At 33.6% G+C, this 20,553-nt stretch overlaps 1 protein-coding gene across 1 annotated transcript in view; it reads right to left on the bottom strand.

The window, feature by feature from the left end:
* Nucleotides 1-20,553, bottom strand: part of blot (solute carrier family member bloated tubules) — a 133,596-nt gene that overhangs the window by 75,529 nt on the left and 37,514 nt on the right. The window contains exon 2 of the mRNA XM_072541004.1: nucleotides 9,915-10,244. Within this exon, the coding sequence (XP_072397105.1) occupies nucleotides 9,915-10,244 (330 nt within the window). The remainder of the gene's footprint in view (nucleotides 1-9,914; nucleotides 10,245-20,553) is intronic.

Genomic DNA, 20,553 nt, shown 5'->3' on the forward strand with positions numbered 1-20,553 from the left:
GACCGTTAGAACCCTAGTTAGCTCTTTTTTTAATTCTGGATTTTACCATTTTAAAAACTGAATTCATAAAATCAAATTTATAAAAGTTGCAATATTCCCGGTTCTAATCAACGAAAATTGATGATCGTTTTCTGTCCTCTGGGCTATGCGAAATGTGTAAAGGATTAAATCTTTTAGCAAAAGCTGCTATCGCTTTGTTAAATTAAGTTTAACGAATTTGTCCTCCTAGGCCATATATTTGGCCATTTAATTTAACAAAGAGATAGCAGATTTTGCTAAAAGATTTAATATTTTACACATTTCGCATAGCCCAGAGGACAGAAAACGATATTATTATATTGTTTTCATTCATGGCCGAAAAAGCAGGTGGTACCTCCGCTCGCTAACCACTGCAGTAGTGAAGTTTTAGGAGACATTCGTTGGATTTTCCGAGTTTGAATTTGTATCAGCTTAAGTGTTTGATGAGGCTGGCATAGACCGAAATGATTCATAACACTTTATTGACACCCATTCGAGCACGGGAAGTTTAACGAATTTGTCAATTTGTCATCCTAGGCCATATATTGTGGGGCAGTGAGATAGAGCAAATCCAGGAATATATCTACCTAGGCCAAATCCTGAGACTTGACAAAGAGAACCAAAGTACGGAAATTACTAGAAGAGCAAGACTAGCATGGGCAGGATTTGGAAAACTTAGTTAGATACTTAAGAACCGCAAAATACCCCAATACTTGAGGAGCAAAGTGTTTAACCAATGCCATCCTTCCTATCATGACATATGGATGTCAAACCTGGACCCTAACCAAGGCAAACATGAATAAACTAGCCACAACAGAAAGAACAATGGAAAGAGCAATGTTAGGTATACGACTGTCAGATAAAAAGAGGAACGACTGGCTAAGATCCAAAACAAAAGTCGAGGACATAGCAACAAAAATTTCCAAACTTAAATAGAGCTTTGCGGGCCACACTGCTAGACAAAAAGACCAACGTTGGAATACTACAATACAACATTGGAGACCTTACGAGAGTAAACGACCAAGAGGAAGACCACAGATGAGATGGGTTGATGATATTAAAAGAATAGCCGGAACAAATTGGAAATATGTTGCTCAGGATAGAGACCGATGGAAGGAGTTGGGAGAGGCCTATGTCCAAACATGGACGACAGAAGGCTAAGAAGAAGAAGGAGAAGGCCATATATTTGGCCATTTAATTTAACAAAGCGATAGCAGCTTTTGCTAAAAGATTTAATCTTGTACATATATATATATATATATATATATATATATATATATATATATATATATATATATATATATATATATATATATATACGTGTGTGTGTGTGTGTGAAAAGTCACAAACAAACATGTGAAAGGAACAAATAGAAATAAGTTGGTTTATGATGAGTTGTTTTATGATTTTCGGAATCGCGATTACATAGCGCTTAACAACTTCCTTGCTTCCATAGACTGGCAGGTATGTATGGTTGATGATAATGATGTTGCTACAAAATTATTCTATGAAGTTCTTTTTATATAAATTGTTTACTTTGTGTTATTGAAGAAATATAGAATTTCAACTTTTCTTAAGTGGTTCTCTGCTGATCTTAGAAGGCTGACTCTAAAGAAAAAACATGCTCACTATATTTATGTTAATAACTCTGATGCTGACTATACTAGATTCTGATGCTGACTACATTAGATTTTCTCACCTAAGAGCTCAATATAAACAACTGTATGAAATTTGCTTCAGCAACTATATCAAACGTATAGATACTGGTTTAAAAAATGATCCAAGATAGCTAATTTATTTATGAACTTCTTCCAAACTGTGTATTCACCAAATAGCAACAAACTTTATGTACCTGTCCATCCATTAAATAGTAACTTTAGTACAAATATGTGTACTTCTAAGATTACCATGACTGTAATATTTTTAATGGCATAAATGTCTTAATTTTTTATTAAAAAAGTGTGTCTGTTCCCTTGTAATGTCGTTTGTTATATTGTTTAATAGATCTCTGGAAACCTCTATGTGTAATATTTAAAAATGATCATGAAAATAGTCAAAAGACAATATTGAAAATTATCGTAACATTTTCATACAATCTGCAATCTCTAAGCTCTTCGACTGTCGTATAGCAAAGCAACTTTCTTGGTTCTGTAAAGGCTTAATATCTCAATCACAACATGGCTTTCACAGCAAAAGATCCACTGCAATAAACTTGGTTTGCTATCAATCTGATATATTATCTCAAATGGAAGACCGTAACTAGGTAGATGCATTATACACACAAAACTCTACATCTGGTAGAAGTCAAAGAATCAAGATATGTTGTCATCTATCTTACAGTATCTCAGAAATATCTGGAGTTCCTCAAGGTGGCCGCACTTCTCCACTTTTTTTTAATATCTTCGTTAACGACACCACTTCCTGTTTCCTAAATAGCAAATGTCTACTGTTGGCAGATGACTTGAAATTTTGAAAAGTTATAGATAGCCTAAAAGACTTGTTGCTAATAGTTAGCCTTATTGCAAAATGAGTTAGACCGACTAGAAAATTGGTGTAATCAGAACAAACTCCACTTAAATATAAAAAAATGTTGTTTTACAAGTTTTTCTCATAAAGTCAATAGAATTGAAACAAGCTATACTATGAATAATCAGCCACTGAGTGTATTGTTGCTTAGTTAGAACTATTTTGAGGTACTGTTCAGTTATTTGGTCACCCTATTTTCAGAACAACATTGATACGTTAGAAAGAGTCCAGCATACATTTTTGAGATATTGTGCTTACCATGTTCACACTACTGTTGAAGATCATGATTATTCCCCTATCGAACAACAATTATCTTTATCCTCACTCAAGAACCGCCGTGATATGTCAGGAGTAGTATTTATATATAAGATCATACATGGATTTATTGATTGTCAAAACCTGTTAAGCCAGATTAACTTCAATGTTTCTCATCAAGCTCTACGTTACTCTAATGTTTTCAATATTCCTTGCCACAGAACAACCTATGGTATTCACAACCCATTAGATATAGACATGGAGCTATTTTAAACTTTTTGATATTGTTTTATATTACAAACAATTTCAAGTATTTAATCCCAACTGTGATATTGTATATTGTAATTTAAACGGTTAATGGTGTTACCCCGTATATTATATAAATAAATAAAAAATAAACAAGAAATGGGACAAAGAAAAAACGTCGTTTATAGGGGATTACGCGATTTTTATAATATTTATTTTCTTTACTAGCTGAACTCGTCAGAGGTTGTCCTGCTTTTCTACTCCCCGTTGTTTTATATAATTATATCAATTGGGACTTCTTTTCTGAATAACACAGTATTGTTTGTTTTTATTTATTTATTATTTTTTTAAAATAAGATTTTATAGAAATACAAACGATTTGTATCGTATCAATACACATATCTTAATTATAGCTCATAAAAATTTGTCAAATCATACAAAAAGTTTGCTACGCTTTCTTACTTCTCACGAAGTGACTACTAATTAACTACCGAAGGAGATATGCATTTTTAAATGCAAGACACGGCATCTACTGTCTAGTATTGTGGTAATGACCTCTTTTAACCAAATAAGACACTGGCTAGGTTTAATAAAAAGTTTTTCTCGTATTGAAAGATTATTAGCACAGAAGTAAAAGTAATTGCGTTTTGTGAAGCTTAAGAGAAAATCTTTTTCTCAAAACAATTTACTATAGAATGTAAAAATCATACAATTAAGGATATTACATAAATAATTAGATGTTAACGGACATTTTAACAACGTAATGAAAATAAGAATTGTTATTTGAAATAAGACTCATCATCATCACTCATTAGTACTTAGTATCGAAGGAAAAATTATTCGAATGTGGATTTATAAATCATCCGAATGAAGAAAAATAAAAATTTTTAAATAAAGAACTTCAAAAATACCAAGCTATTTCATTTTAGTATTTCATTTAAAGGAGCTATTGCAACATCATCAAAGTACTTGGGGATCACTCTTGATGCGATACTTCGCTGGAAAGCTCACGTGAAGAAGAAAAGAGAAAAACTAGGCATCCGCTACAAGAAAATGTATTGGTTGATGGGAAGACATTCCTCTCTATCCATAAATAATAAACTCCTAATCTATAAACAAATACTGAGACCAGTATGGACCTATGGCTGCCAACTCTGGGGCTGTGCCAAGCCTAGTAACATTAAAGTAATCCAGATATTCCAGAATAAAGTGCTGGGGAACATCGTTGATGCACCTTGGTACGTTAGGAACAACGACCTTCACCGGGACCTCAAGATGGAAGACGTCAATCAGATAATCAAGAAATTTGCAGGGAGCCATGAATAACGACTCCATCATCATGTAAACGTCGAGGCTATCCAGCTCCTCGACAATACGAACCTAGAGAGAAGGTTCAAAAAAAGAAAGCCTTTTGAACTGGTATAATGAGTGAGTGAAAAGCAGAGTAAAGTGTTGTGCGAGTATGCATGCTAAATTTAATCTTCAGTAAAAAAAAAATTTAAAGGAGCTAAGCTCGATAAAAAATTGAAGATTTTATAAACGAAATGTATCTTATTCTTCTCCTTTAACACATATTCATGCAGTTCTGGACACAGTTCTTGCTCCATTTTCTCCTTGGATCTCGGTTTGTAGTTTTGCGTCATCCATTCTTCTTGTACTTTAGTTCAAATATAATCTACAACTATTTTCTAAGGCCTGCCTATATCTCTTTTCGTTTGTTTCAGCCTTCATTCTAATAGCACATCTGTTCTAAAATTGTCTTAGCATTGCCATTTCATTTTTGTTTCACTTTTTCTATTAGGTCTGTGATTCTGATTCGGTTTATGATCTCTTCGTTTCTAATTTTTTTCATAATAAAGTTCTCAGAATTGCTCGCTCCATGGCTTTGTGATGTCTTATGTCTTGTAGTATACTATAATTTATAGTATAGTACCCAAAAATACCCACATAATACATTAATCAAAACAACTGCGCCGCTTCACTTTTAACTTCAAATATCTCGAAAAATAATGACTTTATCGTTACGAATGAAAAGTATATAATAAATATAATTATGTAATATAGAAAGATTGAAGAATCGAAAAATTGCACTAAAATAGCAATTCCGACAGTGGCGTAGAATTTGGGAAGCGTCATCCCTTCACTTTTTCCCGTTGTACCTCTGGTAGCAGCCAGAACGGTTATTTGACATAATTTAGTAGTGTAGATATTACCTAAACTTTCTGTCGACTATAACAAGGATATGTCAATTAGTTTTAAATGACCTGGTACAAATATTTTTAAATTTTTAAATTGTACCGATACTTTATAAAAATAATCAGATCTAATGAAAATGATTGTGCTAATATTCAACTTACACCTACAAAAAAACAAATACTATGAACTGCTCACAGAAGTTTGAGACGAATATTTTAAGCGGTCACTATACTACTCGCAAAGTTGATCGAAGTTCAACGAGTACGAGAGTGTAGACAAGTACTGCATGCGACTTCGCTTCGCCTCTTTTGCCTACCGTTCTGGGTCAGTTTTTCGCGTCCGAGTCAAGGGCCCGATGTTCGAATACGAAGTGTCACACTACATTAATCGGCCACAGTATAATGCTTTATAAAGAATTCTTTAAACGCCGTCTACACTCTCGATCGAAGTTCTTCGGACGAAGTGTCGAAGTGAAGTTAATCGAAGTTAATCGAGGCGAGGTGACTCTCTACAAACTCGTGAAGTCACATAATGTAGTGTGACACTTCGTATTCGAACTTCGGGTCCTTTGACTCTAATGCAAAAAACCGACACAGAACGGAAGTAGAACGCGGCAATTGCTACACTCTCGTACTCACTGAACTTCGTACAACTTCGGGAGTAGTATAGTGACCGCTTTAGCAATATACTGTGACTCGACTTCACTTTACTCGATATCATTGCTAGTGCAATAAAGCCTGCCTACCGACACCGACTGAGTTTTTTTGGCAATTCAACGAGTATGTAGAGTCACGTCGCCTTGATTAACTTCTCTTCGACACTTTGCCCGAAGAATTCGACACTTCGCCCGAAGAACTTCGATCGAGAGTGTAGACGTCGTTTTACAACCTCACCGACCGAAATATCAAGTTTTAAATTAGCAGTAATTTTATAAGTATAATACAGTAGAGCGTCGATTATCCGAACTAATTGGGTGTTCGGAAAATCGGTTTTTTCGGATAATCGAACTGTATTGACATAGCCATACATATTTATCCACGGGCAAATGAAAGCCATATTTACATACCTATTTATGTATTTATATCTTTAACGACAGATAGAAATTCAACAAAAAGTGCAGTCTTTGCAGCAAAACATAATCTAGGTACAATAGTGACGAAAATTGAAGATTTTTAAGCGTTAACTACTAAAGTTTAAAAAATCTTCACTTCTCGTCTGCCAAAGCAAGTCTACCTGTTTACGAACGGCTATGTCACGTAGTTTTTAAGTTTTTAAGGACAAGTCTGTTTCATTCCAACATCGATGAGTTAGGACGTTATCAAGAAGCAATAATGTTTTCTCTTTTTTATCATTGTTTAATTGATGGGCTTTAACACAGGATATAAAAGTTTCTATAAACTATTCCATGAAAATTGTACTATCCATACTAGCACTCTTTTACGGTGTATAAACGACAGACATCGCACAGACATATTAATGTGTTTAAAATACCGTAGTTTCTTGCTTTTACCAATCACAATCTGGGGCAGCAAGTGGCTGCCAGTTGTATTAGCACAAGCTAAGGCAGTGATATGATTCTTGCTCATTTTAGATCCATGTGCTGCTACTGCTGCTAAGTCAAGACGTAACGCAAGAGTTTTTCATGCCAAAGCTTTCGAATTGAGATCAGTTTCGTCTGCATTGTAAACGTTTTGCAGGGCGTAATTTTCTTCCTTCAGTAACTTCGTTAATTTAATTTAGAATTTATCTGCTGCTGATGAAACAACACAATTTTTATCCTTGTATTTGAAGCTCATAAATGCCATGTCTCGACTTAAATCGTTTTAACAGCCTGTGCTTGCTTAAAATTTTGACAGGTCGGGTTTTTTGTTGAATTAAACTAATTTTTCACACAGAATCAGATCAAAAATAGGTTCTTCCTGATCCTCCGGTTCATCTTAATCCGAGTTTGAATTAAGTTTCATTGTTTTACGACTTGTGGATCCATCAGAAGGGTCATGCTGAGGCATAAAGTTACAATGCTCGTCTTTTGCCGGGAGTTCGGATAAGCGGTCCTTCGGTTGATCGACGTTCGAATAATCGACGCTCTACTGTATTTTCATAAAATATTCCAATGTACATAATAATAACACATCATCATCATCAGCCGTTTTGAGTCCACTGCTGGACATAGGCCTTCCGTAAATATTTCCAATGCATTATATCTTGAGCACACTGAATCCAGTTGTCCACCCTGAACACCAGAAGTTCATAAACTTTTGTAGTTTATTCGAACCAAATGAGGATCAGTCAACAAGATCCATGTTTCAAGTTTTCTTCTCATTCGTATTGGCAATGAATTATTACGAAAATTCAAATTTTAAGTCTAAATAAAAGATCTTTATTTAAGTTGAAAGTTATCAATAATCAATATTGCTAAGTACATATCAGTTCTTTACTATTAAAGTGAAGTATTTGGCATATTTATATATCATTAGTGCATAATATGACATAACGAATTTATTTATTGGTGAATTTTTATTTTTCGGTTCGTAGAAGAAATACTTCGCAACTTTTTTAAGAAAGATTACAAGTATTGGGCAATTTCAACATAAATGAATAGTCTTCGGTTTATTGCAAGTTTGCCATGACCATTTCATAATTATTAGTCCAACGGTTGGCTAAGCATTTTGGGTATTCTGCATAAAGTGTTAAGGCAATAAATTATTCATTTTAGTACATCACAGTTATTGAAATCGTCAGTAAGTTTTTACAAAATTAAGAAATTTAACAACAAAATTATATAATTAAGTCCGATTTATAAACTCTCCATTGGCGTTGGCGTTGACGGTGATTTTGGTGGTGCAGCTTGGTCAAATGCAAAACTCATATTATCTATTCATAAACATCGTTCGCCGTTGGCGTTCGGTTCCGTTCAAGTTAAACCATTTATCGTTTGCTGGTGAATGTTCGTAGTATAATCACGGAACATATTATGAAAAAAATAGCACTTTCATTGCAGCAAATAGTGATACCGAAAAAGTGAAAAGTTTATTAAATTAACATTAAAAAATTGTTGTAGTAAGAAATAATTTAAAAACCATTTTTCGTATATTTTATTCATTTTTATTTCAACTGATATAGATACTAGAACCTTTATAAAGCTTAATTACTAGTTCCTTTATAATCTAGGTATATACAGAGTTGACCAAAACGTCTGAAAACATCTAATTATCTTTTAAATGGATGGTCATAATTATATAAAAACGAGAATACGCCTATTTTGCTATATGAAGATTTGAAATTTGATGTTTGTAATATTGCCAGATTTACAATTTTTGAGATATCATTAGTTACTTTAGTTTTTTAAATACAACACCCTGTATATTGTACCTTTATTGAAATCTGCAATTCAATATCAATTCAACCAATTCAATATACAATACTTTCGACTTTATGTAGTCAGTAATATCTTCAAAAGTATAGAAACGACTAATCGTCTTGACTATGTACAACTAGATTTGAACATAATGATTAAAAGTAAAAGCTAAAAAGAGCAAGACCAAAAGAAAGGCCACAGAAGGGAGAGAGGGAGAGAGAGAGAGGGAGGGAGGGAGGGAGGGAGAGAGGCAGAGAGAGAGAGAGGGAGGGAGAGAGAGATTAAAAGTTTAATACAATGCTAAATTAATATCTACCTAATCAAGTATTCAAAATGTCCTCCGTTGTTAATTTAAAAGTATCCTAAACGATGGTAGAATGCGCTATTACATTTCTCCATGTTTCTCTAGAAATTAATATGGATTTATCGATAATTCTTTACCTTAGCTCTGCAATACTTGCTGCTTTAGTTGTATAAATTCTTCTTTACAAGAAGTATCTCCAATAAAAATAATCTTTAGGATTCAAATCGGATGAACGACGAGAACATTCAATGCTACCTAATCTACCCATTTATACTCTGGGAAATGTCACTGAGTATATATTCAAAAAATATTGTACAACCCCGTTGTACAAGGGGTCCAAACCCCGTCTTTTTGTAGTAACAAAGGGGTCTGCAATAAGAATAAATCAAAAAAATACTAAGTTTGAGAGAACTATGGAGTGAAAAAAAATTAAGGAAAGGAACGGGATGTTGATAACCTAACTAATGTTAACTACATACAAAAAGTAAGCTTCAAAAAAATCAAAAAGGACTTATAGCTGTAGGGACCGTCATTTCGGATGGGCCTAATTTACATATTCTGGCGCATCTATGTAGCAATTGTACAAGAACCGCCTTTAAGGTAGGTGATTGTGTGATTGGTAACTGGCAGTGACATTTTAGGTAACTGACAGTGATATTTACTAGATACACTATTACTAGATACTAGACACTATTTACTAGATACAGCTAAAACGTATATTGAATTAAGGTGATTCTTTACTTTTGAATAGTTTTCAATATATACGAGTAGTAAAAATTTAAAAAACGTTCAGTAAGACAAAATTAAAGCTATTTGATGGGACAAAAACAATAATACTTTCGTAATACGCTTTACCTGAACAAACAAACTATTTTGATTGTACAAAAGGATATTCAGTTCTGGGTATTGATCAGTTTAATAAAAAGGATTTTTAAATTAGCAATTGTAAAGCGCATTTTCCAAATAAAATATTAAAATATAATATATTTTTTTATATCTACACATATTTACCTGCTCCATTTTCGACGGAACTAATTTGGCTGTAGACCCCATCTCATTGGTTTCCGAGTTAAGCTCTGATCCAGATGCAATAGACATCGTTCCACCTCCGCTGATATATTCGTAGAAGTGTGGATCACTGTACCCTTTACTACTTCCAACAGAGATTCTTGACATACTGTTGGTATCGTATTTCTGCGGTGTATGTAACCGTAGATCGATGTCATTTTGAAAGTTTCCTTCGACAGGCAAATCGTTGTATACTTTTATGGCTCTTAAAGATGGACTGTGTTGAAGATGCTTGAATTTTATGTTTTCCAAATCTGAGCTTCTAGGAATAGTCTGAAAAAAAGAGATTTATTAGTTGATGTAATCCACCAATATTGAAAGAAAGTTATAGCATATACCAGGGCTTCTAAAAATTTGCGTCGCGACGCCATGGGGCGTCGCTGCGTTGTTACAGGGGCGTCGCGTGTCAGCGCGGACTTTTAATGCAGAACATACATTTATTTAATTTTAAATGAGTATAAAATATGTGTATTAATAAATAAATCAAATAAAAAATATAACATAAAGTCGATAGACCCTTGAATTATCCGAAATGATTCAAAAAATTGTTCAATTATCCGAAAATTGGATAATTATCCGGACATTGGCAACACTGGAGTCAAGTGAGCGCCGAGTGCATTCTGTTTCGCCGGTTGGCTCCCTCCCCCGTGTTCCCTATCGTCGAGCGTTATGTCATTTAGTCAAGCTTCAAGCTTTTGTTTTGTATTATTACGCACGTGGAGTTTTTTGCTATCAACAATGGATACTTATATTCAAAAGAATAGAAAACGAAGTGAAGAAGCAGGCGAGAGCAGTAATGTTAATTTAAGTAAAAAGAAGAAATATATGAAATATGATGACCAATATTTGGATTTACCTGCGTTACTAAAAGGAATGTAGAACTTCCACAATGTGTTGTTTGTCACAAAGTGTTGGCAGCTGAAAGTAAGCTTCCTAATAAACTAAAACAGCATTTGGAATCCACTCACAGTCATTTACAAAGTAAGCTAAGAGACTTTTTTGTAAGAAAATAAAGAAAATAAGAGAGCTAAAACATCAGAACACGGCTTTTGTTTCAAGAGCATCAATTCCTACCAAAGCATTGCTCGCCTCTTACATGGTAGCTTACCGTGTTGCCAAATGTAAACAGCCACATACGGTCTCTGAGTATAAACTAAAACGGCATTTGGAATCAACTCACAGTCATTTACAAGATAAGCCAAGAGACTTTTTTGTAAGAAAATTGCGAGAGCGAAAACATCAATCCACGGCTTTGGTTTCAAGAGCATCAATTCCTACCAGTGGCGCACCTAGGGGGGGGTTTGGGGGTTAAAACCCCACCAGGACCCTATTCCAACACTGTTACTCACACATTTTAAGGACTCAAAATGGAGGTAACATCATAAAAAAAATTTCGGTGACCAACCAAAACCCCCCCCAGAGGCAAATTCTAGGTGCGCTACTGATTCCTACCAAAGCATTGCTTCCCTCTTACATGTTAGGTTACCGTGTTACCAAATGTAAAAAACCACATACGATCGCTGAATAACTTATCTTACCTGCAGCGGTTGATATGGTAACAGTGATGATTGAAGAATGGAGATCGGCAGCTAAAGTAATAAAAAATGTACCTCTTTCAAACAATACGGTTAGTCGCCGTATTCACGACATGGCAGAAGATATTAATGAGCAAATTGTGGGGAAACTTTCAGGTTTATTTGCCATTCAACTGGACGAGGCGACTGATAGTAATAATGATGCATAATTGATATGTTATCTACGGTACATACAAGAAAGAAATATATAAGGATTTGTTATTTTGCAGAAAAACATATGAAAGTTGTAAAGCTACTGATTTATTCAAAATTTTAAACTCATATATGACTGAAAATAATATTAACTGGGATAACTGTGTAGGCGTGTGTACGGATGATGCCAGAGCGATGTCTGGATAGTATGGAGGAGTACAAGCTCTTGTCAAAACCAACGCTCCAAGTGTAAAATGGACACATTGTGTCATACATAGAGAGGCCTTAACAACAAAGAACGTTACACCTAAATTAAGTGTTGTGATGGATAGCATTATTAAAGTTGAGAACTACAAACATGACCCTTGAAATCAAGACTTTTCCATAAACTTTGTGAAGAAATGGGGGCCGAGCACACTTCTTTAATTTATAATTGCAACTCTTGTTGGCTGTCCAAAGGCAACGTACTCGCAGGTGTATACGAATTAAGAAATGAATTTTACACGTATCTACGTACAGAATCACATGATGATGCGCAAAACTTTATTACTTCAGAGTTTATAATAAAATTAGCATACCTCTGTGACATATTTAACAAATTAAATCATCTTAATAAGTCTTTGCAGGGAAACAATACTCATATCCTGCAATTGGCAGATAAAATTACTGGGTTTCAGAAGAAGTTGCTCTTATGAAAGAGAAAATGAGAAGATCAAGAAATTGACTGTTTCCCTGCTTTACAAGGTATTCTACAAGAAAAATCGATAGAAATCCTTGACCCCTCTTTAAAAAATATGTTTACGCAACATATGTTATCATGCGAACACGAACATATGGAGCAATATGACTGGGTCAGAAACCCTTTCCTGTCATCCACGCAATCGATACTTTCAACAGACGAAGAAGAACAACTGACAGAATTGTCCTTTAATTCCAGTCTAAAGCTTCAATACGACAAGGACAAACTGTTTGAATTTTGGAGCTCACTATTTCATGAATATCATGCCATCAGCACTGCTGCATTAAAGGTTTTATTATCATTTGCGACTTCATACTTGTGCGAAACGGGCTTTTCTGCAGTTGCATTAATTAAAAACAAGTACAGTAATCAAACGTAAACTTAGAAAAAGAAATGAGAGTGGCAATTTCCAAACTAGAGCCCCTGTTTCATAAGCTGTGCTCAAAAAAGCAAGCCTATCCCTCACATTAACCAGCCAGTTACATAAATAAATATCCCTTTTCATTTTTGTGCCTATGTTTTCATTTCGTTCTTAATTTCTAATAAAAAATATAAATGTTCAAATAATCTTTTTGTTAGAAATATAACCTGTTACTAGGCTGGTACTAAAATTGGTAAGTATTATTGGGGGTTGGGTTAAGGGGGCGTCGCAAAAAAATAGCAAAGTCCCAAGGGCGTCACAGTACGAATAAGTTTGGGAAGCCCTGGAATATACAGATAAGGAAAAAAATTATTTCCATATCTCCAACTTTCCCCCTAGTCTGCCTTCCACATTGTGCATCAACGTCCATATAAATAAAAGAAAAGTAATATCTTGACTAGATTCTTTTTTTTTTGGCTTAAACTTATCTTCATACAGCCAGACACAAAAGGACTAAGACAGTCATCATTATACATAAATACCCTATCAAAATAAAAGATTACATCGATATTAGGATAACAGGGACACACTCTTCTCACCTAGGGACCCATTCTTCTTCATGTGCCTTGTCCGTTCCGAACGTTGGCAATCAACATGGCTATTCTGACTTTGTTTGCGGCAGATCTGAATAGTTCAGCAGATGACAATCCGAACCATTGCCGCAAGTTTTGGAGCCACGAGTGTCTTCTCCTCCCTGGACCCCTTCTGCTGTCTATTTTCCCTTGGACGATCAGTTGTAGTACTCTATATTTATTATGTCTCATAACGTGACCCAAGTATTCCAACTTTCTTTTCTTTATACTTATTCCTACCTCTCTCTCTTTACCTATCCGGCGTAGTACCTCTTCGTTGGTCACGTGCTCAGTCCAGGATATACGTAATATACGTCGGTAAGCCCACATTTCGAAGGCCTCTACTTTTTTCATCAATGTTGCGGTCATTGTCCACGCCTCCATTCCATATAACAAAACCGGGAATACATAACATTTCAGAAGTCGAATTTTGAGAGGTAGGGTGAGGCTTTTAGAGGTGAAAATTTGCTTCATGCTAGTGAACGATGCTCTTGCCTTTTCTACTCTTATACGTATTTCCTTCGCTTGATCCCAATTTGAGTTAACTGTTGTTCCCAAGTAGATGTACGAATCCACGTGTTCAATTCTTTCATCGTCTAATATCAGTTGCTGTGGTGGTTGTTGGGTTTTGCTTACTAACATCCATTTGGTTTTTGTGATATTTAGTCTGAGTCCGTATTGTGCACTTGTTTTTTGTATCTTACTCATTAGACAACTCAGTTCCTCCATGCTACTTGCTAGAATCACAATGTCATCAGCATACCTTATGTTATTAATTATTTCTCCATTTATCTTTATGCCTTCTGTGCTTTCCTCCAGCGCTGTCTTAAATACTTCTAGGGACCCATCAAGGCATTTATTTATATAAGACACAGCAACACTAGGTCACGGAGAGGAGGAAGTTAAACCATACAAATGGTTTAAAACAAAGGTAACAAGATTAACTAAACAATTTTTAGAGAGTTATAATGATAATTTGCTGTCTTTTAAAAATTTAATTAAAGAGTTGTAAATATCTACAGAGCCAAGTGATAATAAATATAGTGTATTCCAAGGAGCTGCTATTTTATATTTTAATAAATCATTTATAAGTTTGGATGAGTAGACTCTGTTTTTAGAACAACCAAAAAATATATGATCTAAATCACTTTTCTCTCCACAATGCTCACATTTGTCATCATCCAAAACCTTTATTTTAAATAAGTGCTTTGGATAACATGCGTGTCCGAAACGTATTCTAATAATGGAGGTTATGTGCCTCCTGGAAGCTCTAAAAGACTTGTATCAAGGAAATTTGGCAATATCTGGCTGAATTATCGAGTATCTATTTTGGTTCACAAAAGAGTATTCCTTCCACTGGTAGCTCCACTCTCGAAGCAATGTTGACTTGCAAGAAACAATACTGTCAGAAAGCGTTACTTTATGTAGAATACCAGTATCGGTTAAAATGCTTTCTTTGGCTAATAAGTCGACATATTCATTATGTTGCTTTAATCCAGAGAAAATGTACATTGATTCCTTTAGTTAAAAGAGTTTGAATAATATGTTTAATTCTATAAATGTATGGGCAGTCTTGTAAGTTTGGTGGTCCATATTTACCAATGGATTTTAACACTGCTAAGGAGTCCGACAAAATTATAATATGGGAAAAAACAACTTCAGCTACATATAATAAAGCTTCATATATTGCAATAGCCTCTGCTGTATAAATCGAAGTTTCCGGGTTCAGTTTGAATTTCTTTTCTATATGTTCCCATGGTATAAAAAAAGAGCATCCGGTTCCATCTGGAGATTTAGACGCATCTGTATATAGATGCCTCTTTGTATTTGCTTGTTATAGATAGAACAATATTTTTATTTAAATATATATTTTCACTATAATTTGGTACAATAATATCTGTATGTAAAAAGAAAGAAGAGTAATTTTTGAATATGTAGTTCGTTCTATCTATATTTTTTTAAATTGTTATATTTTGATTATACGCACCAATTTTCCCTTAAAAACACAATTAAATATCTGGGACTAGATTCTTGACACTGTATCTTATTATTATTCTTTATTTTTTTTTAGATTTGTAACTACATCACAGTGTTGATTCAAATATTAGCCCAATGTTTAAAGTAGGTTTTACAAAATCATCACAAATAGTTTGTTATGAAATAAACAAATTATTTAAATCTGTATCATCACTAAGAGAGAAACTCTGTATTACTGCAATCTAAAACTAAGCCACCATCATATTTTAAATAGTCTAAAATGTTGTCATAGATCTCGTTTAACTAAATAAGTGTACCCAATTAAAAAATTGCGTAATAGTGTACCAGTAATCTTTGCAAAAACGAGGACAAAAGTCATGTTTACATGAAAATTGACATGTAATGTAAGAAGTAATTATCAATTGAACTGCAATTATTATAAGACTGGAAAAAATTACTTTATAGTTAACAGTTTTAAAATATACAACGGAAAACTTTGACACAGAGTCTATTAAAAATCAGTTGACATGGACCGTTATTTGAATAACAACTCCAATTATCACTGTATGCAAAAGAGAGGAGTCACAACAATTTTAAGGTATTTTGATAGCTGAATAAATTTGGGGGAAGAATTGAAACATCTAGAAAACTTGTTGGGATAGAAGATACAACGAATATGTTTTAAGGTCATTAAACCATATTACTTAATCTAAAATAGTTAACAGAAATATCAACAATAAATGGTAAATCTTTTCGACCGTATATTAAAAATATGAGGGAGCGAACTTGTCAAATTTAAGCAAAACGTAACGTTATCATTCAAACTCATCTACAAAACCACTAAGACGATAAAATAAAATCGAATCGATTTTGTTTCTTTATAGATACTGTTTTAGAGTGGCTTTTATCTTTGTTCCATTTTGTTTTATTCTTTCTCTTATTTCGTGTTTCATTCATCCATTTTGATCAGTATTTGTCTTTGTATTCGGAACATGGAGATATAGGTTTTTCATTTTCCAAAGTAAGACTATCTTTTCCTCCTTCTAGACACATATATTTGGTTTTTATTGCATTTACGTCGAGTCCCCATAGTTCATAGTTGATTATCAGTCTTTTTGTCATGAACTCTAAGTCTATTTAATGCTGGTTAACAAATGCTTAAAAGGACAAAATATCCTTGATGATTGGAATGTTGGATATATCAGCTCAATATTCAAGAAAGGGGATAAACGCAAATGCTCTAATTATAAAGGAATAACTGTTATCAGCTCAGTGGGGGGGGGGGGGGTTGTACGATAGAATAATAAAAGAAATAATAGAATCAGAATACGAAGACATAGAAGAAACAAAATGGATTTCGTGCAGGAAGATCATGCACTGATGGTATATTCGTTCTGTAGCAGGTAATCGAAAAACGGAAGGCAAGGAATCTATGTACTCACCTATTGCTTGTAGATTTAGAGAAGGCATACAACACGGTACCTTTAAAAAAATTGTTTCAAACATTGACGAAAGTAGGTCTCAGTAGAGAGTATGTGGATGCTCTGAGAGATACCGCAGTAGGCGGGGGTAAATGTCTAACAACTTTGTTTTTCGCAGATGATCAGGTAGTCGTAGCGAATGATGAGGAAGACATGGACTACATGTTTAGAAAACTAAAGAAAGAATATGAAAAATGGGGCCTTAATATAAATATGTCAAAGACAGAGTATCTTAAAATAGGAGATGATGAAGAAGATCCAGAATTAGAAATTAGAAACACAAAAACATGCAATGAATATAAATATCACGGATCTATAATATCTGAAGAAGGTACTACCAAAAGAGACATCGAAAACAGAACGCAGCAGGAAAAAAAAAAGCAGTAAACATTCTAAACTCTCTACTATGGTCTAAAGATATTAGACAAGAAACGAAATTGACGTGAAAGTTTGCTTTACAACTTGACGAAAGTACAGCTGTCGCCGGGTTATCAATACTGCTTGTTTTCGTGAGATACCCCTTCGAAGGATCAATTGAAGAAGATTTGTTTCTCTGTACACCCTTGGAGACCAACACAACAGGAGAAGAAATTTTTAAAGTCATTGATAATTATAAGATAATAAATTTACAAAAAACTAATATTGAGAATAGGAAAATTGGACAGAAATCAATGGAAGGAAGGATATTTAGCGATTAGGTTTATGTAGAGAACAGATTTTTTATCTTGTCCTGGAGGACAGGCCAAAGGGTTGAGTCTTTTCTATAGGACTCGATTTCTTTACGATGGGTTGTTATTTCAAAAATATGTTTACTACCCATAAATAATTCTTATAGCAGCTGGTAACATGTTGATGAAGAAAGAAATTTTCAAAATTGCTATTCAAAAAATATTTGTCAAACTATTTTGCTATTCGATAACTGGTGGCTTTTTAGATTTTGGATGAAATTAAATTGTGCAATCATCAGATTCAATAAGCCGTATCAAAAAATTAAATCTTCATAGTGAGTCGGATCCGACGAATCCGATCTCATAACTATTCACAGGAAGCAATGCAGCTAACCCGTTTTTAAACTATAAATTATATAATTATTTAAATATGAACGATTGTTTCTATTGTCTCTGTAAAAACTATCATTAAATATTTCTGTAAATGATTTTAATGGCTATGTATAAAGGTACCTGCATCTATTATAAAAGTTAGATACATATATCGGAGAAAAATGTGAAACATAGTAACAGGTCTTTAAAAAAGTTACTATAAAGTACGGTGAAATATGCATTATTAGAAAGTCACTTGTCAACAACACAATTCACTAAAGCGCGATTAACAGTAAAACTAGAAAATTATTGCTCAAGTAAAATCAGTGAAATTAAATATTAACAAATCGACAATATTTCACATTAAGCAAGTTGGGTTTCAGACGAAGTTTTTTTTTAGAATAGCCGGAACTTGTTTTTCGAAAGTTCACGCCAGAAGAATATGAAGTTATGTTGGATTATTTCAAACAAAATACAAATTAGAGAGTTTAATAACTGTTTAATATTAATTAAAGTATTTACCTAATTAATAAAACTCTTAATGAATACACTTACTGTAGGAAATCTAAATAGTCGAGCTAGGTCAACTACGAGGTGAAGCTGCAATAAAATTTTTAAAAATCGGTTTAAATGTAGTACAATTTAAATTAATTTAAGTATTAAGACAGTGAGAGTTTTCATTTGTTTTTTTTTGTAGTTTCCAAATCTTCCAATAAGTCTAACTCCAAGTAGTTTTTCTTCCTACCAATGTTATGTAAAATAGATGAACTGGTATTGATATTAAAATTATGTTTACTACAGTAAATGGTGACCAAAATTTGAAGAGTTTGGTCTGTTCAAATGTTCTGTGATTCTAGTAGACAACTTTCGAATGGTTCTACTAACATAGAGGCATCGCAATCATCACATCTCTATTTATAAATACCACTCTTATATAGAGTATTGATCCTAGCTGATATTTTTTTAGACAGCTTAGAACAGAAATTTGTTAACAACAACAAAATAGTGTTTTGTTGTTGAACTTTGCAACAAATTTGACAAATGACAACATGTTCCATTGTTGAGTTTTAAGAAGCCGTTTCTAGGGTGTGTCCAATGTGCCAGTTTCAACCTCAAACTTCAATGTCCTAAGCAGTCGTTTCGAAATACTTTTCGAAGTGTGAGATGTAGTTTTTTGTTCCAGTGGCAGAAATTTTAGTAGGTCCAGTTTCCGACCCCAAAAAGGTTAATTAAAGAAATTTAGGGAAAATCAAGGTAACTTTTTTGTGTTTAAATTTTAAAGTAACGATAGACATTTTTTTTTAATAATAATAATTGCTTTCATAAGGATTTGTAAAGAATTTGTAATAATTAAAAATATATGTCTTAGGGCGTGGTTAGCTGTCATATTAATTGTTCTGTTTTAAAATTTTATGTTGACATATGACAGCTAGCTTTATTATTTTTGACATTAGTTTGTTTTGTTTTTAGAAAAAGGTTAACATTTATGAATAGTCTCATTTAAAAGTTATTTCTTTATTTGTAACAATTTTTTGTAAGTTTTGTAGCAATTCCCACTTGTAAACAGAGTTTGTAAGTTTAGTAAGTTTTTTCTTCTTTGTTATTTTGGTATAAATCTTTGTAATTATTAATGTAGTATTTTGTATCATTTATATCTGTAACTGTTTGTGGTGAGATTGTAATAAATGTTTAATTTATTTCTCTGAACCATTTTGTCTATTTATTTTAGAAAAGTCTCCTAACCTCTCTTTTGTGTTTTTCAGGAAAAAAGAGTCCCCTTCTTTCATCCAGCAGGAGGTGCCCTCAAAGCGGCGTCCATTTTAAATAGCTAGAGGTCTTTCTTGTTGTTTTGTTACCCATTTGTCTAGGAGTTTCATGTAAGTACCCATTTTGTTTCATTTTTTTGTAGTTGCTCCAATTCGACCCCTTGCCATTTAACTTATCCACGACCCCAGCTCTCCAAATAAACCCTGAGTGCCGTTCGCATAAGTACCGTTTATTTTGCTTGCCCTATCTCCACCCCCAGTAACTTCTGTCCCAATTTTCAACCCCTTATAGCAATACCCTATGTGGTAGGCAAAATATTTCGTTACAACATAGACTCGGATTGAGAAATTTGTGGCAAACTACGACAGAACCATAATTTAAATTTTTAAAGATTAATAATTTAGTAAATTTGAAATAATTTAATCTATTCTTCAACTAAAAGTACGAATAAAATAGTGCATATTATGTCTATGGTTGCCGTAAATAAATTAAACCGGGTTAATTTTAATATACACATCGGATAAAATTTCACTGAACAGCACTGGCTCCGTTTAAAACATGCTGATTTCGTCTTCGCGAACGAGATGCGCGTACTTATCTTGACAAGCAGAGTGGGCATTCTGATCTTTTATTATTCTGTGACTTCACTTGTACACTTTGTTTTTAACTTTGATTTTTATTTCTAAGTATTTCAATTTCATGTTTCAATTTCTTCTTTTCTCTTGTATTGATAGTGGTTGGTAGACCTTTTTCGTGTAGTCAACCAACCACTCTCTAGCAGATTTAGTTTAGTTTTTACATTCACACTCTATGTCCACTTCATGTGCCCCCAAATTAACACCTAAATTATCACTGATA

This window comes from Diabrotica undecimpunctata, chromosome 8, assembly GCF_040954645.1.
Source record: "Diabrotica undecimpunctata isolate CICGRU chromosome 8, icDiaUnde3, whole genome shotgun sequence".
Taxonomy (NCBI): Eukaryota; Metazoa; Arthropoda; class Insecta; order Coleoptera; family Chrysomelidae; genus Diabrotica; species Diabrotica undecimpunctata.